Source organism: Lactuca serriola, chromosome 6 (genome assembly GCF_051521515.1).
Source record: "Lactuca serriola cultivar US96UC23 chromosome 6, Lser_US96UC23_V15, whole genome shotgun sequence".
Lineage (NCBI taxonomy): Eukaryota > Viridiplantae > Streptophyta > Magnoliopsida > Asterales > Asteraceae > Lactuca > Lactuca serriola.
The window spans coordinates 76765826-76793283 of record NC_136413.1 but is presented as its reverse complement, the minus strand read 5'-3'; the positions used below and the strand labels follow the sequence as shown (position 1 = coordinate 76793283).

Sequence of the window (27458 nt, the reverse complement as noted above, 5' to 3'; positions counted from 1 at the left end):
CGCTAGAGTGGGTCCAGATTGGCTATTTGATTACACATCTCTTTTCAAATCATTTAATGTGTCGTCGGATAATCAAGTAGTGTCTACGTCTAGTTCGAAAATCATTATTGAAGACGAAGAGGAAGAAGTTGTCTACAGACCACCATTGGTTTCTTTTGATCCTCCGACAGTGTCTTCTATTCAAACTGATTCTTCTGAGTCCTCCCCTCAACAATATTCTCCTGATTCTAATGCTACTCCTCTAACTCTGGTAGAAAGAGAGTTCACGAACCAAGAGACTTCCGCTGTAACTTCAAATCTGATGGAACTTCTCTTTCCGGAAAGAATCGCTGATGAGTTTGTAGCAGATCCGACAAACATCCATAATCTTCCGGTCTCTATCAATGACATCAGCCACGAGATCCCTACTTGCATTCAGCGCGACCATCCTAAAGAGAACGTCATTGGCCATCTGGGCGACAGTGTTCAAACGCGAAGTCAGAGTTGATACGTCAATACGTGTCTCTACTCCTGCTTTATTTCTCAGATAGAGCCCAAGAATGTCGAAATGGCTCTGAATGAGCCCAGTTGGGTTGACGCCATGCATGATGAACTTAATTAATTCGAGAAGCTCGGGGTTTGGAAGTTGGTGGAGCTGCCCAAAGGAAAGAAATCTCTTGATACCAGATGGGGCTTTCGGAACAAGCAACACGACTCGGGTGTCATCGTGCATAACAAGGCGAGATTAGTGGTTGGCAGGTTTCGACAAATTGAGGGTTTTGATTATACGGAGGTTTATGCTCCGGTGGCATGCTTGGAGGCTATTAGTATCTTCCTCGCATATGCTTCCTATATGAACTTCATAGTATACCAGATGGACGTCAAGACGGCTTTCTTGTATGGCATGGTCAAAGAGGAGATTTATGTTGACCAACCTCCCGGTTTCGTTAACTCAAAGCTTTCCAACCATGTCTACAAGTTAGACAAAGCTCTGTATGGGCTGTATCAAGCTCCTAGAGCTTGGTATGCTACCCTAACTCAGCATTTTCTCGATCACGGCTATTCCCGAGGCACCATTGATCAAACCTTATTTATCAAACATGTCGGTCCGAATCAAATTCTTGTTCAAATCTATGTGGACGACATTATATTCGGGTCAACAAGCCAACAACTTTGCAAAGAATTTGAAGATGTGATGAAGAAGCGGTTCGAGATGAGTTCGCTTGGGGAAATAACCATGTTTTTCGGGCTTGAGGTCAAACAATCTTCAACCGGAATCCTTATTCACCAAGCAAAGTATGTGGATGATATGCTGGAGAAGTTCGGGTTCCGAGACGCGAAACCTGCTCTTATACCCATGGCGGAGAGACCCTTACTGGCTCCTGATCTTGAAGGCGAATCCGTGGATCAGACGTACTATCGATCAATGATTGGATCGCTCATGTATCTGACTGCTAGTTGCCCAGATGTAATATTTGCGGTCTGTCAATGCGCCCGCTACCAGGCTAATCCTAAACTTTATCATCTTATTGCCGTTAAACGGATTTTTCGGTACCTCAAAGGTTGCCCAAAATTAGGTCTTTGGTATCCGAAAAATCCCGAATTTGACCTTTATGCTTTTGCAGACAGCAACTATGGTGGGTGCGAGCTTGATAGAAAATCAACTTCAGGAGGATGCCAATTTATGGGAGATAGACTGGTCTCATGGTAGTGTAAGAAGCAGCATACCGTCTCAACCTCAACAGCAGAAGCGGAGTATGTCGCTGCGTCTGCCTATTGTTCTCAAGTTATATGGACCCAACATCAACTGTTGGACTACGATTTGAATTTTCAAGAAACCCCTATATTTTGTGATAATGAGGCTGCGATCCAAATCGCTAAAAATCCGGTCCAGCACTCAAAGACCAAGCACATCGATATCAAAGTGCATTTTATCCAAGATTGTTATGAGCGCTCGCTCATTCGGCTAGAACAGGGTCACACTGATAATAATGTGTCGGATTTGTTCACTAAGCCGTTTAAAAAAGCTCGATTCGATGTGCTGGTAAACTTTTTGAAAATGATTCGCTTTGTGGATTAATTTTTGTTTAGGTTAGTTTAAATTTGCACATTTTAATTTCATTCTCGCCCATGCACAAATTTAGGGGGAGAAATAAACAAAAACCAAAACAAAACAAAATTTAGAAAATTAAAAATCCAAAAACAATAGAAAATCAGAAAAATAAAAAAAATATAATAATATTTCTCTGTTCAGTGATGTGATGGGAAGTGATATCAACAAGTGATAACAGGCAATCTGAACCTGTGTAAGGGACTGAAGCTGAATTGTCTAGGCTCTGTGTTCGATGTGTTGGTAGGCACGGAAAGTTTAATGGACTTGACTAGGTGCAGATGAACTTAAGGAATCTAGAGACTTGATAAATCTTGATCTAGATAGTTCCGTTTAGCCTGACAATATGACCCTTGGGTAGGTTGAGCAGGGAGATATACATGAGAATCCACCAGTCACATTAAGAACCCGTATCTAGAACTGCGGTTTAACTTTTCCTCGATGTACGAATGGGGAATTCCGATAAAGTAGGTCTGTAGAAAATTATTTTCTTTCTTTCTTGTTGTTAGTCATATGTTGCCTCCTCTGTGTGATTTAAAGATCCGACCTGGACTACAACATATGCAACTCCGTCTCTCTGCATCTTCTATCTATGCTATTCTTTCTACCTGTTAGCCATATGCTGACTCCTTTACGTGATTCATAATCCGACCTAGTACACTGCATATGCAACCTTCTACTTCTCAATCTATCTAAACTTCTAGTTAGTCATATGTTTCACCCTCTACGTGATTGGAAGAGATCCGACCTGGGTGTACAACATATGCATTCTAAATCTATCATCTCTCCTAATAATTGTCTGCTCACCTAAAGTAAGGAGTATCTCAGAAGTCCTTGATTATTGGGGTATGTCAGGAAGCGGGAAACATGTTCTAGTACATCTAAAATTGAACAATTCTAGATTGTCTGTAGATCTCGCTGCTCAATTTAGGTGGACAACAATACTCTTGGTCGTCGTCAGATAAATGGTCCTTAGGAATTTTATCTAGTAACTTAGGATCAATCTGTCCTGTCACTGATAGCGTTCCTAAAATTTGTCATAATTTTTCGTGCTTAAGTGGACCACAATACTGGTTATCGACCAGATCTATTCATGAAAGGAGAGGTACTGATAATTGGCAAATGATTGTCTAACAACTATGATCCCAAAATCACGAAAATTATTAATTTTAGTTAAAGACTTAATTTTAGGTTTGAATTAAAATTTTAGCATTTAAATTTTATTTCAATTTTTATTTTATTTTTTATTTTTTTAGGATTTATAAATCTTAGGAAATTTTATTTCATTTAATTTTTCTGAATTAACCCTCAAAGAGTATTATTTTTAATAAAGTGTTGGGTATTGGACCATTTTTTAAATAAATTTTTTTGCAGCGGTTTGGGATCCGGGTTTGCACCAGATCTTGAATTGGGTATATAAAGGAAAATGGAATCAGTTTTCGGTTCCTTTTCTCTCACAGAATACCGAAACCTCTTTTCTCCTCTCTAAGTCTCGAAACTTTGTTGTGTCCTTTTGTTCAATCGACCTCAAAAACATCAAAGATATTGCAATTCCGACCACTGCTATGCATTTTTATTCATAAATCGACCATGAAATCAATGGGAAATCGCGAAAATGTGAACTGTCGGCGTTTTAAGTCCGGATCAGCTTTCGGTTCAAGCCGAGCCGTTTTCGGACAAGCCAGCTCAGACGGCTTTCGGTGCAGCTGAGAATTGCCCTTCTTGGCTTTCGGTCTAGCTCATTTTCGGTGTGAGATAAGGTTTTTGGTCTTGACTTGTGTGTTGGTGTTTAGGTTTTCGGTTTGACTTTCTTGAAAGAGAACCTAATCTTGGACTTATAAAATTAATTAAAATGGCCAAACTAAAAGAATTAAATTGAGAAATAAAATCAATGCATTTTAATCAAAAGATTTCTCATTTGGTCTGTTTTGTGCAGATAAAATGGCAAGTTTCAAGGTTGCAGAAAGTCATAATGTCTCCATTTTGCTTGATGATCCTCCTATGGCGCACAGTGAATTCAAGTCAATGATGTTCAGGTTGCGTGAATGCTGCATTTTCTCAGCACTCACTTGGAACCCCATAATCTACTTGGATTTAATAAATGAGTTCTGGAGTTCAGCTAGCATCAGAAATGAAAGCAACGAAGCGCAGACAATTGAAGCAACTGTCAAAGGACGTAAAATTGTCATCACTGAGCAGTTTATCAGAGACACATTGAAGTTTGATGACAAGGCTACTTATCCTACCGACATTGATCTACGAGTTGTTGATGAGTACCTTGAAAAGATGGGATATGAAGGCATTTTCCCACCGACCCTCAAGAAGCTGCTACCTCCATACTGGAGGTTTCTGGCTCATGTGTTTGTTAACTGTATATCAGGGCGTAAGGGTGGAGCAGACGAGATCTCTTCAAGGAATACTCAAGCTATTATTGCACTGGCAGCAGGAATCGACTTCAACTTCTCAAGATTTATCTTAGAAGAAATGGTCACTAATCTCAAAAAGAAGGTGAAGGACCAATTCCTGCTTTACCCTCGGTTCATCCAGATCTTTCTCAACTGCCTTTTTCCAGACCTTGCCAAGACAGGAGAGATTCTTGACATGAAGGCTTTTGGACCAAACACAATCAGTCTGATGAAGCAAAATCAAAAAGGGGAAATCATGTTCTAAGGAAAGTACCCTCTCGAGAAATTTGGAAAATTTGCCGAGTTGACCGACACTTCTGGATCCCATGGGTCACCTGAGCAGACTTCAACTGATCATGCATCATCAGATTATGCAAATATAAATGATGATGTAATCGACATTTCAGACCATGAGGAAGAAACTGTTGCTGCTCTAACTGGCATTGTGGTTGAGGAGCATAATTTCAAAAATGTGACAGTTCAAAGTGATTTTGATGGAGGTTCCACAGAAGAATTCATCGAAACTGAGGAAGGAGAAGAGAATGAAAGAGTTGATATGTCCGGCTATGACAAAGATGATATTGGTGTACAATTCACTGGACTTGAGTACACCTTGTCAAATGAAGATCTCGACGACATCTTCAATGATATCGATGATGGTGCCAATCCAACACCGGAGATCAGGAAAAATGTTGACAATCAAGAAGTTGAGTTTCCTGTTCCCATTCAAGCGGCTGATTCTTCAATTCAAACGGAAACCTCTTCAGGGATTCCTCCCCTTGAAAGGGCGATTCCTACATCTGAGCCAATTGTGAGTGAAGCCCAGACAGACCTGACCTCCCAGCCCATGATGAAAAGACGAATAACTGATCCAAGGGTGGGAGTTATTTTTCCTGACCTAATTCAAACCATAGAGACTCCTCCACTCACAACTGTTGCCCCTTCTTCATCCGTGCCCATTTAGGAAGGCCCCAGCTCAATTCATGAAGTTGGTGGCTCATCTGCTGGCTTGAGTTCGTCTCCTCCAAGCCCTTATCATGATGTTGCCTCTGAAAGGCTTGCCATGCATTTGGCTCAGAATTTAAGTCCAACACACTCCTCACGCGGAAAAGGTATATCCTTTGAGGAGAATATATCTGGAGATGATTACGCCTCAGTGCCTGATTTGAGAAAAGAGATTAGTGTGCTAAACTAGAAAAATATCGAGCTTGATATCAAAGTTGTAGATCTTCAAACTGAGAACGTCAAGCTCAATAATCAAGTTGCTGATCTTCTTAAGGAAAATGCTCAGAAAACAAAGCAGATCACCGATCTTCAGACGCATTTTTGTCTGTTGACCGCCAGCTATTATGATCTAAAGAAGAAGCTGTAAGAAGAATTTGGTGACAAGTTTAAATCATCCGTCAGTGAGCCCAAAATCTATCTTCCTAATCAAGAAGCTCCCGTAGTTCCACCTCCTACAAAATCAACCAAGGTTGTCAACTGTTTTGAAAAAGAACCAGCGTAGGCTCCAAGTGTCATGGCATTAAAACGTGCTAAGCTAGACAAAGTTGCTGAGAAGGGTCAACTATTGTTCAAGAAGAACTCGGATCAGAATGCTCCCATGGATCAACGAAAGATCACCCTTACGGACCTTGGAGAAAATCCTTCAGAGACACTTATGGTGATAGGTCTGGGATCATCCCATGGGGATTCCATGACCCTTTGAAAATGTGGATTGTTAGAAGGAAGAGTGGAAATACCAAACTGTATAAAGATGCTCACGATTTAAATTCTTGGACTAGGGTTGATCTTACGGAATTGTCTAAAGCCCCGTTTTCAAATCCAACAAATGAACCCAAGGCAACACAATTCGGGTTGTTTTTATAAGGTCAAGTGGCAAAGGGCTTTCCCTCTATGAAGACATCATTGTCTATCATCAAGATTTACCCCAATGTCATAGATCCCAAAACCAATTAACCTTTTCGATTTGTGATGTGGCCCGCAACCAATCAAGTAAAGCTGATTCCTATCCTTCAGAACCATCCAGATGGATCACTACAATCTATGGAATATTGGGTGTTTGATGAATCCACAGCTGCTGCTGTCATCAAACTCAAGCATGGGTGTATTCGTCTTTATGACAAGAGGGATCTGCTACAGTTTGGAAGGAGGGATATCCATGAGCTTTCTATTCATCAGATCAAGGTGGCTGAAGATATTTTTGAGCCTGCTGCTAAGGATTACACTTTAATGGGCATTCATTATTGAGAAGGAAATATGGAATGGAGCTATGGGACAGTCAGATGTGCTGGTGGTTGATAAAGACTGATTCATGCTAGCCCTAAACCAACGGGGAGATTGAAGGGCCAATATATTTGGTTTGAGCTAGGCATTAATGCATGGATGGTTTAGGGTTGTTATTAATGTGTTTTGGACATCTTTTGTGTTTGTTTGAGTTTTCGGTCTAGGTAGGTTTTCGGTCAGGCTTTGACCGAAAACCTGTTTTCGGTCTGATGTGTGTTACTATATATTGTTGTCAGGTTGTCAGAGGTAGTGTGGTTGTTATTCCAGTAGGTTTTCGGTCAATCCAAGTTGTATCCGACATTTCATAGTTGAATTGTATGCAAGCTTGGTTGTTTAATCTTCTTCTTCATTTCTATTGCAGATGACTGATCATTAGATAGATCCCACAGATTCGGGACCTAACATAATGTTTGTTTGAGCTAGAATTTCATCAACAACAACCAATTTATTTGTCAAAGACTCAATTTCTAGCCTAACAGATTGATTTTATTGGTTAACATAAGATAGTTTAAGATATAGGTAATCAAACATCATGCATTTTTCATTATGAGAATAGTTGACGAATTTACTTACCTAATACAGAGATGATGAGTGCCAGTCCATTATCTTTGAATGCTTAGCAGCTTTAGCTATACTGACTTCAAAAGAGCTAAACTTTATGCTTAGTTCATTAGTGTGTGCTATCAAACACTAATCCTTACCTTTATCTTCATTTTATGACTCTTCATCAACCACCTAACTCTCCATTTCAGCAACACAGATTTTCACATCAATGTTCTGCCTCGTCAAATAGGCCAATAACTTTTTATAATTCACATCATAATCTTCACTAGTATCCACCCTATTGGACTTACATTCCATGAAAAAGTGAATGAAACCTTCACATTTGAAGCACTTTAGACCATCTTTTTCAAATTTTTTACCAGCATCATAACCTTTAGACGATGATGAGTCAAGCTTTGATTGAAACCTTCTAGGTCCAGATGGTTTCTTGTCGCTTCAACTAATGTAGTGTTTGACAATTAGGGCATATGCCTTCAGATTCATCAGAGAATTCGATGTCACTATTTGGGGTGATTTCTTTGAATAGAGGGTCACGAAATTTGTTCCATTGAGTGTCTCACATGATTTCCTTGCGCAAGATCTTTGTTTCTTCATGACTAAAAAAATTGCCAAACAATGAAGAAATGTCCATTGTTGCAATCTTCGCATTATTTTTCAAAACATCAATGTCATGTTCCCAACTATCATTTAGTGAGTCGAGAAACTTGAGAACCAAAGCGTTTATTTTGTGCATATTGAGACAACACATATCATTCAGCAAACAGTTGAAACGACTAAAGAGTTAATTGAGAGATTCATTTTTCTATTTAAAGAAATACTCATAACGACAAATTTGGTTGTTCTAGTTGACAACCTTAACTTCATTAGTTCTATCATATGCAATCGTTAGCGTACTCATCATCTACTTGGCAGATATATAGTTTTGAACAAAATGATAAGTATTATATAGAAGAACATATCCAATGGCAGCATGAGCTTTGATATCAAAAGCAAAAAGACACTTATCTTCCTAATTGAATTCATGAACATGTTTTTCTATTTCTTCACCCTCCTTGATGTGGGCCGGTACATAGTGATGTAAGGACCATCATTGAAAACACTCAACATAGAATAGTCCATGGTTTCTAGAACCATCATGGCTTCTGACTTCTACATGGCGAAGTTTTTCTCATTAAACTACGTGATTTTGTGACTAGTAGTGGTTTTAGGAAGATTGGATGATGAAGAAGAACACATTGTTAATCAAAAGCAGTAACCTATCTAATATCAGTTGTAGGTTCCCTTGATTGTGATTAACTAACCGAAAAGATAAATACAAGTTGTAGGTTCCCTAATACATGGTTTCACAACAAAGAAAGTTTACGAGCATCCCTACAAGTCAGGGACCTAACTTAATCTATGTAAATTTAAAGAATATTCGATATCACTAAGATAATGGATCTGCTAACTAACTACACATATAACCAAAACTACAATGTAATACATTAACATGCTGACAAAGCTTTATAGATAAAATATTCATGCTGGCGCTGATGAGACACTAATGCTGATAGAAGTCAGCGTGTCTTGGTTTATCAGAATTTAAGTTTCAACCTTATAGATAACAATCAGAGTCTACCAACTATCGAAAGCTACAGTAGGCTCTAAAGGCTAGAAAATGGAAGGAGGACATGGAGAGCGAGATTCAGTCCATGTGTTTCGAAAATTGGTAGATCAAGAATTTGTCCTTAAATATTATATGTAATTGGATCTTCAAAATAAGACATGCATGGATAAGAGTAGATGCATTATCAAACCAAGAAAGGTTGTGAAGGATGGGTAAGCTTGAGAAGTTCATTTATGAGCTAAAAAGTGTATCTCGCAATTGGAATCTTTATGTCGATGAGAATGGTCAAAGAGTTTGAATTTTGTGAAATGAAGATAAGCCAAATATATGTCAAAGCTATTAGGAGTAATTGAAATCTTTGTTTCAATAAGGAAGTTCAAGGAGTTCGAATATTGAGAAACATAGATGATCTATATATATGTCAATGCTAGTGGGAGCATTGTGGAGACCATTTTATTATACATAGATAATGTATGATTCATATGAAACTATGTTCTAACTTAGAAAGTATAAAAGCGTTGGTTGGGATGGGGATCTTTTTCTCTAATACACATGGGAAATACAAGATACGTACATAATATAAGGATCTATGGAGATAGATCTATGTGATTTGTTGGATTAAGCAAAAGTACATAGAATCTTGAGGAAACTCGAGATGCAGAACTCAAAAAGGAGTTCGTGCTTAAAACAGAATGACATTGAGCAATTCTAATATACTAGTTCTACTATTAAGCTAGATGAAATTAGTCGTATTCCACATATATCAAATATGATTACTCGTATGCCTTGAGCATGGCAAGTCGAATTAAATCAATTTGGAAAGATTCAATGAAGCAAGATCAAGAAAATTCTAAGAGTCCTAGGAGGACATATGAAAGGATCTTGTTAGTATCGGGAAGATAAATTTAAAAGTTAAACTGATGCTAAATTCCATACTGATAATGAGGATTTTGTTCGCAGTTGGGATTCATGCTTTTACTGAATGGTGAAGTTTTAGCTTTGAAGAGTACCAAGTAATACATCATAGCGTATCTAAAAATAAAATTAGAGTATATTGTAGTTGGTTGAATTGAAAAGAACACAATATGACTAAAAGAGATTTATTAGTGACATTTGAAATTCAATCATTGATGGTCCTTCTGAGGTTCTTATGACTATAAGGGTGAACTAGCCTCAAGTATGGATCCCAAGTGACAAAAGATCAACTTACCCATTCTCTTTAAGTACCATAACATTTGATAGTTGTTAAAATGTGAATACGTCAAAGTTAATAAGTCATATTTGAAGATAGTCTTGTTGATCCACTTCCTAAGACAACGTCACTGACTAAGTCTGAGAGTCAGAAAAAGTAAGAAGTATTAGATTACAGATGAATTGGATTAACCACTTTTAGTTTAGTTTGTTTTAAACTTGATAACTTATGCAATATAATTTTTAATTCTATTTTGGGATTATTAAGTGGAGGTCTTAATATATGATGAAGATCAGTCATTTCAATTATCTTATTATTGTGTTCTCCTTTTGCATGTTTAGAACCCACTTCCCGAGTATTAATGTAATCAAATCTCCTCGATCGATCATACTCTTGGAAGTAAGTAATGTTTAAGATTGGCATAAGTATTAGTGGATTGTCCATTGTGATTGGGCATATCATAGAGACTGCTAACACTCAAGAGTACTTAATTGAAATCTAAGTATTGGAAGAACTCGCGCTTAGAGATTACTTCATGGATATAGTCACAAGTAAATCTAAGATAATAATATCCTCAATTCTTCAAAACAAGATGCATGTGGGTTTTTGTTCGATAATTATGTTATGTATTGGTTTACTCCAATGCTATCCATAATTGGTAGTCATAAACGGTGTATCCATGTAAGATATGATGAAGTAGACAAAAAATATGTAGCCAATGTTTCTTTTTCCCTTCTACCTTAATGGGATAAACGATATATGTGGGCCCTTTGATGAGTTGGTGTTAACGTCTAAAGTGCTTGGTCGGCCCCGACTGAAATTGATGTGTTCAATTTAGTAGTTAGATGCAGTCGTCACAAATCTATATTGGGAAACATAACCTTGAATTATGAGATTGACCATTATCCATGTCTCCGGTTCATACCGATATCATAGAACAAAAGAATAGTTGATAACTTATCTAAAGGTTGAATTTTGATAAGATCAAAGTTTGGTAGTTTCATTAGATGGCTAACTCTTTGTTTATTATTGGAGACGTATTAGACCGCGTATAGTTAATGACTTGTTTAAGTGGGAGACTATTGGAAAGAGTGCCCCGTGTTATTAGTCATTGACAATATTTCTATAGATAATAGGGTCCAATTGGGTTACCCTCAAGACCCAAATTGAGTAGACTAAATAAAGGAAAACTTAGTTCATTAATTACTATTATTAATAATTAATTAGAGACTAATTAAAAGTTAATTTTAGGAATTAATTAACAGTTTAATTAATTACAGGGTTAAATATTCTTTAATCATTAGCTGGTTAATCAAAAATGTTCTAGAACCTTTATGAGATTAGGGTTTGGACAAAATCCCTCTTGGATAAAAGGGAATTTCAAATTTGACTCCTTTTCCACATGGGATAGAGTACACAACCTAGGAAGGGATCCAAGGCTATAAATAGGGCCTTAGGGATTACATTTTTCCTTGCACCTTAGATCGGAGTTTCACCAACCTTTCTTCTTCCCCTCCCCCATAGGGACAATTTCTAACCCTCTCAGGGTTTGTGAAATTGACTCTTTTCCTAGTTATTTTATTCCACTTTTTGGTGTACTTGAGTGTGATACCATTAGAGGGATTTTGGTTTGGATCCTTGTTATCGGCGTGTTGCAACCGCTAACAAACAAATAATATAAGTAAAAATAATGCTCTAATGCACTTGGGGGGGGGGGGGTAGTACATGAAAGCAGGGTCAAATCCATAAAGACACGTCCTAAGATCTATACCTTTTTTGCATAAGCCACTCACTAGTTTAACGGTAATTAAAAATAGGAGGGATTCATTGACCATTAAAACTAACTTGGACATAAATCTATAAACGACAAATGTAACCTAAATGCTGGAATAAAAATTCATAAAGTAAAAGCATTTTAGTTTCCTAGTTCTCTCCAAATAATTCAAATAACCTTCAACACAATACTTGAACTGTGTATTGTTTAAACTGGTACTGAAAATTATTAATAAGCTCTAAAAATTTTCTTTACTAAAATGTTTAATCAAAACATGCTCTTTGAATTAAACCTTACTTTTTACTAAATTAACAAAATAAGATCTTAATTAATTTAGAAAAGTAGCATTAGACATAGTATAAAATTCCAAGTAAAGTCCAATACTTCTCACAAGCTCGGATGCTTCAATTCTAAAAACATGTTGCTTATTGCATCAGGAGGTGTTCGTATCAGTGATTAAGCAACAAATTACCATTCAAATTAGTTTAATCTAAAGCAAAAAATGATAAATTACCAATAAAAAGTAAACATAACCAACGAGGAAGATGATACAACTGATATCTATAATTGTTCATCAACAAAAAGTGATTCAAATAGCATACAACTTACGTGACAAGAATTAACAATACTCTGGGAGACGGTGGGAAACATTAAACGATCAGGAAGTGTACTTACGAGAAGAGAGATGCGGTGAAGAATTTAGTTTTATTGTTTGGGGGAAGAGGACCAATTGAGATGTAAAGTCGTGTATACGAGTAATGTTGCCTTAGCAATGACTTGGAGACCTCCTGATATAAGGTAGGGGATAGGGAAAATCGAGGAAGAGATAAGGGTTTTAGGCACCAGATTATAGTCAGGACGATGAGGAGGAATCGTCTGGCATTCAGATCGCTGGTTGCTTGATGCAGTGAAGAAGAATGGGAGGTGTAAGTAGTAACAACGTGATTGGGGTTTTGATTTTACCAAAATTTGTGGCGGGTTATACAATTTCTATGGCGGGATATCAAAAAACTTTACAAAAACCTAAGTCATACAAAATCTTAAAAAGTAAATGGGTGATTTTTTTCTAGGGTATATATTTCATTTCATTACCTCAAAGTAGCTTAAAATTTTCAAGCTTAGTCCTTTATATTTGTACATAAGTTTCAATTAATACCTTTTGCTTATTGACCTTTTAATATATATCCTTATAAAAATAATGTATTGATTTGACAAAAAAAAACATGTATTTATTTTTTTTGAAAACCCTTCTTTTATACGTACATGTCTCGAACCAGATTCGATTGGGAATCGGTCGGATGAGAACGAAGAACTGGAAACCGGTCCATTGAGTTAAAAACTTGGCTTGATCTGACGTCGGTACGGTATAGGGTCGGTTCGATGGATCCAAATCTTCATTCCTAATATAAAATAAATATGAAATTCAGCTCGATTAGCCGTAAACGAATCAAATTTCAATTTAGGACTTTTTTTTGTATAAAATGGACGTTGAAAATATTAAGATTTCTTTTTTGAAACATTATTAAAAGTAGGTCTGACAATCGTGTCGTGTTCAGGTTATCATGTCAAAATATACCAACCCGATCAGACCCGGTTAACTATACATAGGTCACGGGTTGGAGGGTCACGAGTTGAAGGGTTTGGAATAAAGGTTTAAGATGACAGTGAGGTGGTAAAATTGTTGTAGCCGAGAAAAAGAGGAGGGTAATGAGTGATAACATGGTATAGGGTCCGATTCTACCTCAAACTTTGTGGTGGTATATTGAATTTTCATACGGGTTAACTTAAAAAGTTTCAGCCAAAACCACTTTAATTTTTATATATTTTTGGCATAAATTTATGTTTTTTAAGGGGCAAATGATACCTTACCAATTTAGAGCCCATGCTTTTTTTCAAATTATTGTGTATTATTTTGTTTGTAACTCTAATTATTAGTATATTATGAATTTAAAAGGAAACTCTAACATAAAGATATAATATTTATTTATTACGATACAAGAAAAAAAATATATTGACAACATATTTCATTTCAATCTTATAAATATTTTCTCAAAGATGCATTATTTATAAGAACTTTTAACTATAGTATAATTTTATAACTTACGACATGTTGAAGTTAATTAACGAATCTTGCGAAACTTAGGATACCCAACAGGTTGACGAATTTCATTTTGATGATCAGTGTAATAATATAATTCAGATTAAGGATGAAATTTTTAACTAAAAAAAACAAACCGGGCCGGATAATGTAGTGAGTTTTTAAAATATAATTAGGTTATACTAGATTAATGCAATTTTACAATCATATTCATGTTTCTTATCGAATAACTTGTTTTATTTTCCAAAGTATGTGGGTGATAGATATGAGATTCAATCCCTAGGGTTAGAACCAATAGACCTTAATTCGAGAACAAGTAATCTCCAAAATAGTCTTTCACTAGCTTTCTTAATTGTATAAAAATAAGAAACAATGGTGCACCATATTTTATAGTGACATGCTAAACACCACCACCACCACCACCATCACCCACCACCACTACCACAACTGCCACAGCCACCACCAACATCGTGACTACCATCACTCATGACCACCACCAACACTGCCACCACTGCTACCACTGCCACCAGCCGCTACTACCACCACCAACACCATCACCACCACCAACCTCCACTGCTACCATCACCACAACGCGACAACCACCTGTAACGCCCCGATTCTCAGGTATTGATTTATGTATGAATCTTTTTGGTTTTTGGGTCTACTCGACGAGTTGGCCGCCCTATTTGTCGAGTAATAGCGGGTTGGTCCGCGTGTTCTAAAGGCATGATATCACTCTTACGATATCTTCTGATAGGTACCATTCAGTATCGTAAGCCTTCTCATTTCCTCCATTCACTCAGTGGGTGAGATTTGGATTCATAGGTTTGTGGGCCAAATTTGGGTTCGTGGGTCAGATTCCATAAATAAAATTGATAATTAAACATGAATAAATTCTTGATGCAAACATATCCGAATTTTAGAAACTTAAGTCCTAAACATCCAAATGAAAATTAAAAACATTCATGAAAACATGTTCAAACTAAAACATTAATACAAACATAAATAGTTAAAATTCAAATGACACTAAAACATATTAAATAATGACACGTCTCATCATCAATCATATATTTGTCTTGTCTTTGTCTGAGACCTCACCCAAATCCTGTTCATTTTGCCCCAGATGTGGGTTATGATATCCATATTCCTTCATTGTGATCTGACCATAACTAAGTGGTGTCATCGACATCATCATTTGAAGACGCAATGCTGATAGAAAATGGGGGTAGTTCATCAAACTGATCGTACTCTTCCTCGTCCACAACATCATCAACACCAAGTATATGTCGTTTGCTATTCATGACGATGTGCTTTCCCGATTCCTTAGGGTCCTAAACATAGAATACATGGGTAGCTTGTTTAGCTAGGATGAATGGTTCTGATACATATCCGTTCGTGGTAAGGTCAACAACTGTAAAACCGTCATTTTCAACTTTAACACCTCGTTAGTTGTCAACCCATTTGCATTTTAACATAGGTATAATGATGGAATCATATTTCAATTCCCATATTTCCTGAATGACGCCATAGTATGATTCTTTGGCGATCCTCACCCTTGTATCATGACTATCTCCATATACTTCAATTGAGGCTATTACTGTTACACCACTATTTTGAAGCGTACATTTTACATCTTGTTGATTAGTGTAAAATGCATAACCATTAATGTCGTATCCTTGGTACGTTGCTACAAGATCATCAGGACCATTCTCTAGATGTACTACAGCTTGATCCACACTATCGATGCCATAACTTGCTCTTATTTTATCTTTTAACCATTGTGAGAACGTTTTGTTATGTTCGTTAACCAACCATCTATTGCTCCTACCACGATTTGACAATTCTAGTGTTCTTTTGTGCTCATTTATATATGGAGCAATGATTGTCATATGTTGTCGGACTGTAAAATGTGCAAGTTGTAAGTCTTCTCGATTTGGAATGATCTTTTTAATCCAATTGTCCCACTCCCTACAAGTCTACCCTCGTGTCGAGATTTTGGAATGCCAATACTATCAACACCTTGTATATAGTCAGTGCAATATTCAATTATCTCCTCTGTTGCGTATCCTTCAACAATACTACCCTCTGGTCGATGTCTATTCCTTACATACCCTTTTAAGACGCCCATATATCTCTCAAATGGATACATGTATCGTAAGAATACTGGCCCACAATACTTTATCTCTCTAACAATATGAGATGTTAGATGAACCATGACATCAAAAAATGAAGGTGGGAAATACATCTCGAGTTGGCATAATGTCAAGATAATATCACTTTCCCATGAATCTAATACCTCGGGATCAATAACTTTAGAATGAATCATGTTGAAAAACAAGCATAGCTTTGTGATTGTGTGTCGAATGCGGTCTGGTAGTATTCCATAAATTGCAATGGGAATCATATGTGCCATTAAAACATGACAATCATGGGACTTCATACCAAATAGTTTTAGTTCTTTCATTGACACTAACTTCTTAATGTTAGCAGAATAGCCTGATGGAACCTTTACACCATGTAAGCACTTAAAAAATTTTGTTTTCTCATCCTTTGATATGGTATAACTGTTGGAATAGTGTCTAAAGCTGCAACTATATTAGACAAGTATTTGACCCGGTTGTGCATGGTCCTTTTGGGTTGCCTTCACCATAGCAACTTGATAGGATGATGTATTAAGAGAGAGTATATATTATTAGTATATTATGAGAATAATATATTGTTATTTGATTAATATAAGTCATAGAATTAATTGGAATTAATTTGGTGACTTAAAGAGATTAATTAAATAAGAGGGTATAAACTGTCAATTGTTTGATAGTTAAACTTTAGACTGTAAATCCATATAGATATGGATTGGACGAATTCTAGGAGCTAAAGGATAGCTCAAATCGTCCATTGCTTATCTAAGGAATGGATTTGGATAGCCTTAAGAGAAGATTATCCAATAGGGTTTAAACTGTAACCCTTAAGGAGTCTACAAGTATATATAGACCCTATGGGTGAGGGAATTCGACACTTTACCTAAAGTAGAGAACCTCTGGTCGAATTCCTTCCCTCTCCTCTCTCCCAAATCATCCTTTTTGCTTTTGGTGTTTGTAAGCCATTAGAGGAGTGACAATTGTGACTCTAGAAGCTCCAAGACAACAAGGTCAACAAGGAATTCAAAGGTATGATTCTAGATCTGTTTCAATGTTGTGATTTAACCTAAATAGTCATTAGAAGTCTTGGATTCAAAGCATGTTTAATTAGAAAGCCAAGATCCAAGCATTAGAGTTTTGCATGCGCACATAGGAAAGTTCTTATGGCTAAAACCCATCAGTGGTATCAGAGCCTAGCTTGGTTTTCATTAAATTGTTGCTTGATTGTCTGTAACTAAACTGCAAAATTCGATTTTTTTTTGGTTTCTGAGTCATGGACTCGGCGAGTTCCAAAGTGGACTCGGCGAGTTGGCTTGACTCGGCGAGTCCCTTTATGCACTCGGCGAGTCCAAGCGTCAGGAATGGCCAGATTCGGGATTTCTTCATAATTATCTTATGGAAACTTTCCTTAATCATATTAGATCAACCCTAATCCAATTTTTTGATATATATGACTATAATCTTGATCTAATTAAAGATATTTATCAACTAATAAAATATTTAATTTCCTTATATGATAATTAATTAATTATTTTGATTATTTTGGTAATTATCTTCAAAGAAATCTTGAATAAATTAAATATATATAATTAGAAAATTAATTGTTAATTGAAATTATTTGTTATTTGATCCTCCATGTTTTAAATGTTTAAAACTTGTCCTCAAGTTTTGAAATTTATATTTTGTGATTAAAAGTTTTAATTTAGACAACTTAAATTTCAAACCCTAGATTTTGAAAGGTTTAAAATACAACCCTATACTAATATAATATTACAAGAATAATATATATATGTATAACTAAAATGCTAGTCCTACCGTTAGTAGGCCTCATTCACGAAGCCGATCTATAAGGTGGGTATAAGGTTGCGGCCTATAAAATGGCGCTTAATGGGTGTACACTCACACCCACCGCTTGCTTGATCGGTGGAAGGTCGTTAGCCGAACGGGTAGGATAGGGCAACCTCATCCTCTCATTAAAAGTATAATAAGTAATACAAAGTAACTACACATTTTTTTTAAAATTTCCCAATCTTAGTTACTTTAGGAAAAGTGAATTGATGCAATCCCATGAAATTACACTTTGCACCCTTGCTAAGAAGTTAGTGGAGCGTGTGTGGTTTACCGGCACACTAATTGGTTCTAAGCAAAGGTGGCAAAGGGTGATTCATTGTTTATCATAGTTCGATGGAGCGTGTGTGGTTTACCGGCACATCGAATAGGTGATCGTTACAATGAAGGCACCATGTGAATTTGCATGGTAATTCACACCCGCTTTGTGATCCTCGGTATCCCAGTCACAAACAAGAGGGGCATATCGAGATTAAACATGTCATTGAATAGTTTCAATGAATCTCATCCGAACCTAGGAATTTTCAATACACTTAGGACTAATAGTTTAAGTTTTTGTGATGGAGAATTAGTGAATCGTCATTCACTTACCTTCAATTTATTTGCATGTTAGATTACGGCATCCCTTTTCTAGTATGTAAATGTTATTGTTGGATCCTAGCCCTAATTTTTCTTATTGGGTGATAATTAGGGATTCTTATTCTAATCTATCTTTGTCCTTTTTTCCTTTTGTAGATGTCGAACGCAAACAACGCTGCTGCTAGTTTTTTCACGTTGATGAGCCTTTGCCAAAAGGTCACCTTCGATGGAACGAACTTTAGCGAATGGATAAGATACATTCGCACCATTGCTCGCTATGAGGATAAGGAGTATGTCCTCGATGAGAAGCTCGAGAAAATCAACCCTGAAATCACTACTCCGGCTGAAATCACCGCTTTTGAAACTCATGAGCGAAATGCAATGAAGGTACATTGCATCATGATTGCCACCATGAACTCCGAATTCCAAAAGTCCTACGAGGACATGTACCCGTACGAGATGCATCAAGACTTATTGGAGAGATACCACCAAAATGCGAGACAAGAGCGTTATGAGATTTTCACTAACATGATTTCCGCTAAGATGGGTCATGGAGAATCTCTTACCGTGCACTTGCAAAAGATGCAAAGGTATGTCGACCGCCTTCGCAAGTTAAATGTTGACTTTGGGGAAGACTTGGCAATCGACATGGTGCTTCACTCTTTGCCTCCGATGTACAATCAATTTAGGATGACCTATCACATGAACAAAGAGGAGGTCACCCTAAGCAAACACTAAGGTCTCTTGAGGGTCGCTGAGAGCAACTTCAAAGACAAGTCTATTGCGCCAACTCCCAATCCACCCGCTGCTCCTATCTTGGCTATTGGTCAAGGAAAGGGAAAGAAGAGGAAAGCTTCGTCTAAGAACTATCGCAAGGTTAAAGCCCGAGATGGTGCCTCTTCTAGTGGGACCAAAGTTGATCCCGCTAAGCCCTGCCCTAACCCGAAGGAGGCAGAGTGCCACCACTGCCAAAAGATAGGACATTGGAAGAGAAGCTGCCCAGAGTACCTACAAGCCATCAAGGAAGGAAATATCAAGCCATCTTTCGCAGGTATATACACAATTAAATCTAACGATTCTAATCATGCTAATTCTTGGGTTCTTGATACCGGTTGCGGTTATCACATTTGTTCTAATGTGTAGGGACTAAGAAGAAGTAGGGATGTGGAGCAAGGAAGAATAAATCTAATCATGGGGAACAGAAGATCGTCGCATGTGACCAAGATTGGAGTGTATTCTTTAGTGCTTAGGAATAGTTTATCTTTATATTTGAACAATTGTTGCTATTCGCCAGAAATGGCTAGAAACATCATTTATTTTCATGGTTTGTTTAGACAAGGTTTTAGATTTTCTTTTAATAATGAGAATGGTTCTATTTTAGCTTATCTAAATGGTGTCTTTTACTTTGAAGCTATACCATGTAATGGAATTTATGAAACTGTTATGATTGTTGATAACCTAGGAAATGATGTGTTGAACATAGATTCTTCCACTAGTATGGATAAAGCATCCTTGTGGCATTGTCGTCTTGGACATGTCAACAAGAAACGCATAGCCCAACTCCAAAAGGATGGAGTGTTGGAGTCATTCGACCTTAGGGAAGATGACACATGCGAGTCTTGTTTGCTTGGAAAGATGACTAAGTCACCCTTCGCTGGTTCTTGCGAAAGGGGTGAGGGTCTATTGGACCTAATACATACCGATGTATGTGGACCGTTTAGATCAACCACGAAGGATGGAAACCGCTTCTACGTGACTTTCACCGATGATTATAGTAGATATGGGTATATCTATTTAATCAAGCAAAAGTCAGAAACCTTTGAAAAGTTCAAAGAGTTCAAGAATGAAGTGGAGAATCAATTGGGCAGGAAGATCAAGATGCTTCGATCCGATCGAGGAGGAGAGTACCTAAGTCTTGAATTCCACAATTATCTCAAGGAGTGTGGAATAGTTTCACAATTGACGCCACCTAGGACACCACAATTGTATGGTGTGGCAGAAAGGCATAATCGAACCCTATTGGATATGGTTCGCTCTATGATGAGTCGTGCTTCACTATCAATCTCTTTTTAGGGGTATGCCTTAGAGACTGTTGCCCATATCCTTAACCGAGTCCCTACTAAGAAGGTTGCCAAAACACCTCACGAGATGTGGACAGGGAAAGCTCCCTCGTTAGCACATATCAAGGTTTGGGGTTGCGAGGCTTTCGTAAGATGAGATACTCACGACAAGCTCGAACCTAGAAGTGAGCGATGTATTTTCATCGGCTACCCGCAGAAATCCTTTGGATATCTCTTCTATAGACCGAAGGACAATGTAGTCTTCGTTGCAAGGAGAGGAGTTTTTCAAGAGCAAGAACTCATAGGCCAAGGAGACAGTGGGAGGCAAATCGATCTTGAAGAGATTCAAGAGTCGATAGATGAAGGAACCTCTACCGCTGGCACTCAACCCGAGGAGGAAACTCCGGTTGAACCGATTGACGTATCGTTACCTCTTAGACGTTCCGAAAGAGTTAGGTTTCAACCCCAGTTATATTGTTTTCATATTACTACCGAAGGGGACACGTATATTAGTGATAGTACACTAGTAAACCTTGATGAACCTAATAGCTATAAGGAAGCCATGGCAGGCCCGGAGTCTGCGAAATGGAAAGAGGCAATGGACAGTGAGATCCAATCCATGTATGATAACCAAGTTTGGAATTTGGTTGATTATGTGCCCGGACGCAAGACCGTTGGGTGCAAATGGATCTTCAAGAAGAAGACCGACGTGGATGGAAAAGTACACACGTATAAGGCACGATTGGTTGCGAAGGGCTTTACTCAAACTCCCGGAGTTGACTATGATGAGACCTTCTCATCAGTTGCGAAGATAAAATCTATTTGAGTGATGCTAGCTATTGCCGCATTTCATGACTATGAGATTTGGCAAATGGATGTCAAGACCGCTTTCCTTAACGGAAAGTTGGCTGAGGATGTTTACATGGCTCAGCCAGAGGGGTTTGTGGATCCGAAGCATCCGAATAGAGTGTGTAAGCTTGAGAAGTCCATTTATGGACTTAAGCAAGCATCTCGCAGATGGAATCTTTGTTTCGATGAGAAAGTCAAAGAGTTTGGATTTGTACGAAGCGAACATGAATCATGTGTATATGTCAAAAACAGTGGGAGTATAGTAAGCTTTCTCGTTCTATATGTCGATGACATATTACTCATAGGAAACGACGTCCCGACGCTGCAAGAGGTTAAGTCCTGGCTCGGGAAGTGCTTCGCTATGAAGGACCTCGGAGAGGCTTCTTACATTTTGGGAATAAGGATAGTAAGAGAGAGAAGTAAGAGACTAATAGGACTTAGTCAGAACACTTACTTAGAGAAGGTACTAAAACGTTTTAGTATGGAGAACTCGAAGAAGGGAGAATTACCAATACAAAGTAATGCCAAGTTGAGTAAGACTCAAAGTCCGAGTACCGAAGCTGAGATAGCAGAAATGAGCCGAGTACCATACGCTTCCGCAATTGGCTCAATCATGTACGCTATGACTTGTACTCGCCCTGATGTAGCCTTTGCTTTGAGCATGGTTAGTAGATATCAAGGGAATCCTGGCAGAGCACATTGGATTGCGGTGAAGAATATTCTTAAGTACCTTCGGAGGACGAAGGAATGGTTCTTAGTCCTCGGAGGGAGTGATGACTTAAACGTGCGAGGGTATAGTGACGCCAGTTTTCAAACCGACAGGGACAACTACCGTTCGCAGTCGGGCTGGGTCTTTACCCTGAATGGTGGAGCAGTGACATGGAAGAGTTCCAAGCAGGAAACCGTAGCTGATTCAACGTGCGAATCAGAGTACATTGCAGCGAGCGAAGCGTCGAAGGAGGCAATATGACTAAAGAACTTCATCGGTGATCTTGGAGTTGTACCTGCCATAAAGGAGCCCATGGAGATTTTCTGTGATAATGAAGGAGCGGTTGCCTTGACAAAGGAACTGAGGGATCATGGTAGATCACGACATATCGACAGAAAATACCACTTCATTAGAAATCGTGTAGAAGAAGGACAACTCGTAGTGAAGAGGATATCATCAGAAGATAACCCAGCAGATCCGCTTACGAAGGGACTGAGTAAGGTTAAGCACTTGCTGCATGCTAGGAGCATTGGGCTGAAGGATGATATTAGCATAGATTAGATAGTATTAGAAACATGTAATAGATAAATGTAATTAACATTTGATGATTAAATAAAGGAGTTTTATTTGTGAGTAATGTTACTATCTTATGTTAATTAACTATTGTTTCACTTTGCATGTTTTGACTTCTAGAATAATTGAGTTTATTAGGAATAATCGAATTGTTCAAATTGTCCACAATCGTTCATATGTTGGAAGTAGATATGAATGAAGATTGTCATAAATTGGTGTGTAGATTGTCTAAATGGTGTTAGACATAGCAAAGGGTTGCTGCAACATTTATGAGTGCTTATGAACTGGTTTTGAACATTGGAACAAACCCGCGCTTGCTGGAATCACCTGATGGAATATGATATAAAAGGGTGATCGCAAGACGATAATATCATATAGTCTTAAAACCTAGATATATGGTTAGTTATTTGTTAATTGATTGTACATTGATAATGCGAAAACGCATCAGTAACTCGGTGTTATAAAACGCATTGTTGTGTATAGTTGGTTAATGAATAAGTAAATGCATATAAGTCGAAGTTTATCTGTAACTTTTATCTAAGAAGGTAAAAGTGATATCTCGGCCGCTCGATGATTTGATTTGACTTATGTGCCGGGCCCGGTCAGAACTGAATTGATGTGTTCGATTAAGTTCTATGTCGAATAAATCAGAGATCGAGAAACCTAAATGCTTGACTAACCATTCCATAGGACTGTCAGCATGATATCTAACAGAGGACTGTAAGATCCCTTATCTAAAGGACAAAATTGATTAGATCAGAGTTTGACAGCGTCTTTGAGAGCTACGATTGCAAACCAAATTGTACTTGTGCATATAGTTACTAGACTTATCCAAGTGGGAGACTGTTGGAATAGTGTCTAAGGCTGCAACTATATTAGGCAAGTATTTGACCCGGTTGTGCATGGTCCTTTTGGGTTGCCTTCACCATAGCAACTTGATAGGATGATGTATTAAGAGAGAGTATATATTATTAGTATATTATGAGAATAATATATTGTTATTTGATTAATATAAGTCATAGAATTAATTGGAATTAATTTGGTGACTTAAAGAGATTAATTAAATAAGAGGGTATAAACTGTCAATTGTTTGATAGTTAAACTTTAGACTGTAAATCCATATAGATATGGATTGGACGAATTCTTGGAGCTAAAGGATAGCTCAAATCGTCTATTGCTTATCTAAGGAATGGATTTGGATAGCCTTAAGAGAAGATTATCCAATAGGGTTTAAACTGTAACCCTTAAGGAGTCTACAAGTATAAATAGACCCTATGGGTTAGGGAATTCGACACTTTACCTAAAGTAGAGAACCTCTGGTCGAATTCCTTCCCTCTCCTCTCTCCCAAATCATCCTTTTTGCTTTTGGTGTTTGTAAGCCATTAGAGGAGTGACAATTGTGACTCTAGAAGCTCCAAGACAACAAGGTCAACAAGGAATTCAAAGGTATGATTCTAGATCTGTTTCAATGTTGTGATTTAACCTAAATAGTCATTAGAAGTCTTGGATTCAAAGCATGTTTAATTAGAAAGCCTAGATCCAAGCATTAGGGTTTTGCATGCGCACATAGGAAAGTTCTTATGGCTAAAACCCATCAATAACAAGCTACTGGCAGATACGTACGCTTTCCAGGATTCCTAATAGGAGCAAGCTCGGGGCGAATTCCCATTTCAACCATGTCTTCTCGAACATTAATTCTATCTTTTGACTTTCCCTTGATGTTCAACAATAAGGCTATCAAGCTTTCACAAACATTCTTTTTCAATATGCATAACGTCAAGACAATGGCGAACCTGCAAGTGCTTCCAGTATGGTAACTCCCAAAATATAGATCTTTTCTTCCAAATAACTTTGGGAGGATTTGTACCTGTACGTTTACGTTTACGTTTTCCTTTACCATTACCTTTGAATTTTCCGAATGTAACGTTTAGATTTTCAACACGAGAAAATACAGTCTCTCCTTGTAATGGTTTCCTTGTCGTCCTCTCCTCAGTTTTACCATTGAACACCTTTTTTTTCCTTGCGATATGGGTGATTTTTTGGAAGATATCTTCGATGATCCATATATACATTTTTCTTGCAATTTGACAACCATAACGACTGTGTGTCATCTTCACAAATTGGGCATGCATTTGCTCCTTTTGTGCTATATCCAAACAAATTCCCATATGCTGGAAAATCATTTATGGTGCAATAAATCATGGCCCGAAACTGGAAATTTTCCCCACTATATGCATCATACACTTCGACACCCGGACTCCATAATTTTTTTATGTCCTCAATTAATGGAGCTAAATAAACATCGATATCATTTCCTGGCTGTTTTGGACCTTGAATTAGTAATGACATCATGATGTATCTTCTTTTCATGCATAACCATGGTGGGAGATTGTATATACAAAGAAGAACCGGCCATGTAATATGACGACTACTTAGGCTTCCAAATGGATTAATTCCATCAAAACTAAGTCCGAACCGAATATTTCTAATCTCTCGACCAAATTCTTTAAAACTGGAATTAATATTTCTCCATTGAGGGGAATCAGCCACATGTCTTATATTTTCGTCAATTTTACGATCGTAATGCCATCGTATTAATTTTGCATCTTTGGCATTTGCAAACAACCGCTTTAATTTAGGCACAATAGGCAAATACCACAATACTTTAGCAGGTGGACCTTTCTTTTTCACATCGGTGGTTTGTTCTGTATGATTATTCTGCTTATACCGTGATGTACCGCATGTGATACACTTATCTAGATCTGCATACTGGTTTCTATATAACATACAGTCTTTTGGACATGCATGTATTCTTTCGATTTCCATTCCCATTGGACACATTAGTTTTTTTGCTTGATATGTTGAAATAGGTAACTCGTTATATTGAGGAAGCATATCATTCAAAAGCTTTAGAAGATTTGTGAAACTTGTATCACTCCAACCATTGTTTGCTTTTAGGTTAAATAGTTTCAAAACAACAAATAGTTTGGTATACTTCATACACCCGGTATACAATGGTTTTTCTGAGTCGTGAAATAATTTTTGAAAATGTTCATAATCCTTTTCAGCGACATTGTCCTCCCAATCATGTAACATTCCAGATAATTCATCATACTTGTCATTGTTTGAATCATTGTTATCATCATTAAACTCTGAAACAACCTCATTATGATTAACTAATGTCTCCCTGTGTCGTGACCAACATATAGAATCTCTCATAAACCCACAAATTATTAAATGTTCTTGTACTTCGGCAGAATCAGTGTACATACGACAGTTCTGACAATCTACACAAGGACACCATATGTAGCTTTCTCCTTTATTCACCCGATTTTCCTCTGCAACTTTAAGAAAACCACCTAAACATGCCAAATATTCATCACATGAACGTTTAATTCTATACATCCAGTAACTACCCTATCAATGTCTGCATTGTGTCTTTCATACTCTACCATAGTTACATATTAAAACCTCCGAAAACATAATCTCATATGGCAATCTTTTACCAATCAGTTGATTCCCTCTTTTAATCTGCCATATTTTGTATATTTTCCCCCAAAAGCCCAACTAGATATCTACGGTTGATAACCTTTACTATCCTAGAATGTGAGTCATCCCTGTTCTGCAACCTTCCACCATATAGCCCCTAAAGGCTCAGGTGATGGGTTTGCTAGCTTGCCACTCTCTTGTTATTTTTTCAGATTAGCATTTGAATGCAATTATTAAATTTCAGTTATATCTGTTCTTTACTTCTTATTTGCTGTTGCAGGGTTATTCCAAGGTTTGGAGAAGAAATAGGGAAAAAAGAAGAAAACGATGTCACCACTTAAGGTTTAAGGTGTTTCCATTGTCTATACTAGTTACTTTTGTTATGCAATTATTATATAACTATTTTGCATTGATCGTTATCAGCTTATCCTCAATGGCAGTAAATTTGAAAAATAATCAAGCAAATGTTTTGGGTATGGTGTTTTTGTTAGTGGTTTAGATACATGAATACCATAAACAAAAAAAGTATAGACGTATTTTAAGTATCAATATCTAAGAATTCTAATATTACAAGACTATTTATCACATAAACAATACCAATGAAAACCTTCAGAAAGGTCAAATGAAAATTGACTTAAATTTAGAGCTACTTTGATAACACTCTTGGTCATATAAATTTAAAGCTAGTTTGATAACACTATTGTTGATGCTTCTTTTTTTTTTTATAAAGAAAATTGAGTTACAAAATCTCGTTGACAGAAACTATAAATATGAATCGTTCATTCCAAATCAAATGGTCAAACAAAAAAAGGCAAGTTGATGACTACAGATGAATGAAGTTGAGCTATAAATGCAATATATAATTTGCTTGTGACTTTTAAATTTACGTCATCTATTTTAAAATACCAACTACATTTTAATTTTACAATTAAATATTATAAAAAAGAATAGAAAAAGATAAATAAATTCTAAATTGTTTATTACTGAAGGACCACAACTCTTATCATCTTTGAACCCATTTATTTAGATTGCCAAAATAGAATACCGGTGTGATACACTGCAATTTGTAGTTTATAAAAGCTAAACCAGAGTAAACACTATGGTCAGATTAGAGGTACATACCTGGACTTAATAAGGAAGAACACATGTGTTGTAGCTAATAGTTTCCATCCCAGTCGTATGTGATCTTTTGATTTTCT

At 37.2% G+C, this 27458-nt stretch overlaps 1 protein-coding gene across 1 annotated transcript; it reads right to left on the bottom strand.

Annotated features, from left to right (window-relative positions):
* Positions 1-15899: 15899 nt before the first annotated feature.
* LOC145059920 (uncharacterized) lies at positions 15900-26225 on the bottom strand. The gene is made up of 3 exons (XM_079007680.1): positions 26174-26225; positions 24841-26129; positions 15900-16520 (listed from the first exon to the last, which is right to left on the bottom strand). The coding sequence occupies exons 1-3, from the start codon at positions 26223-26225 to the stop codon at positions 15900-15902; spliced, it is 1962 nt and encodes a 653-aa protein (XP_078863806.1).
* Between the last annotated feature and the right edge of the window lie 1233 nt (positions 26226-27458).

Excerpts from the sequence above, each read along its gene's own strand:
- LOC145059920 (XM_079007680.1), bottom strand. The coding sequence starts at position 26,225 with ATGGTAGAGTATGAAAGACACAATGCAGACATTGATAGGGTAGTTACT. Across the intron at positions 26,130-26,173 it reads TGATAGGGTAGTTACTGGAT|GTGGTTTTCTTAAAGTTGCA; the intron begins GTATAGAATTAA and ends TGGCATGTTTAG. Across the intron at positions 16,521-24,840 it reads TGTCAAATTGCAAGAAAAAT|GTTCCATCAGGCTATTCTGC; the intron begins GTATATATGGAT and ends CATGGTGTAAAG.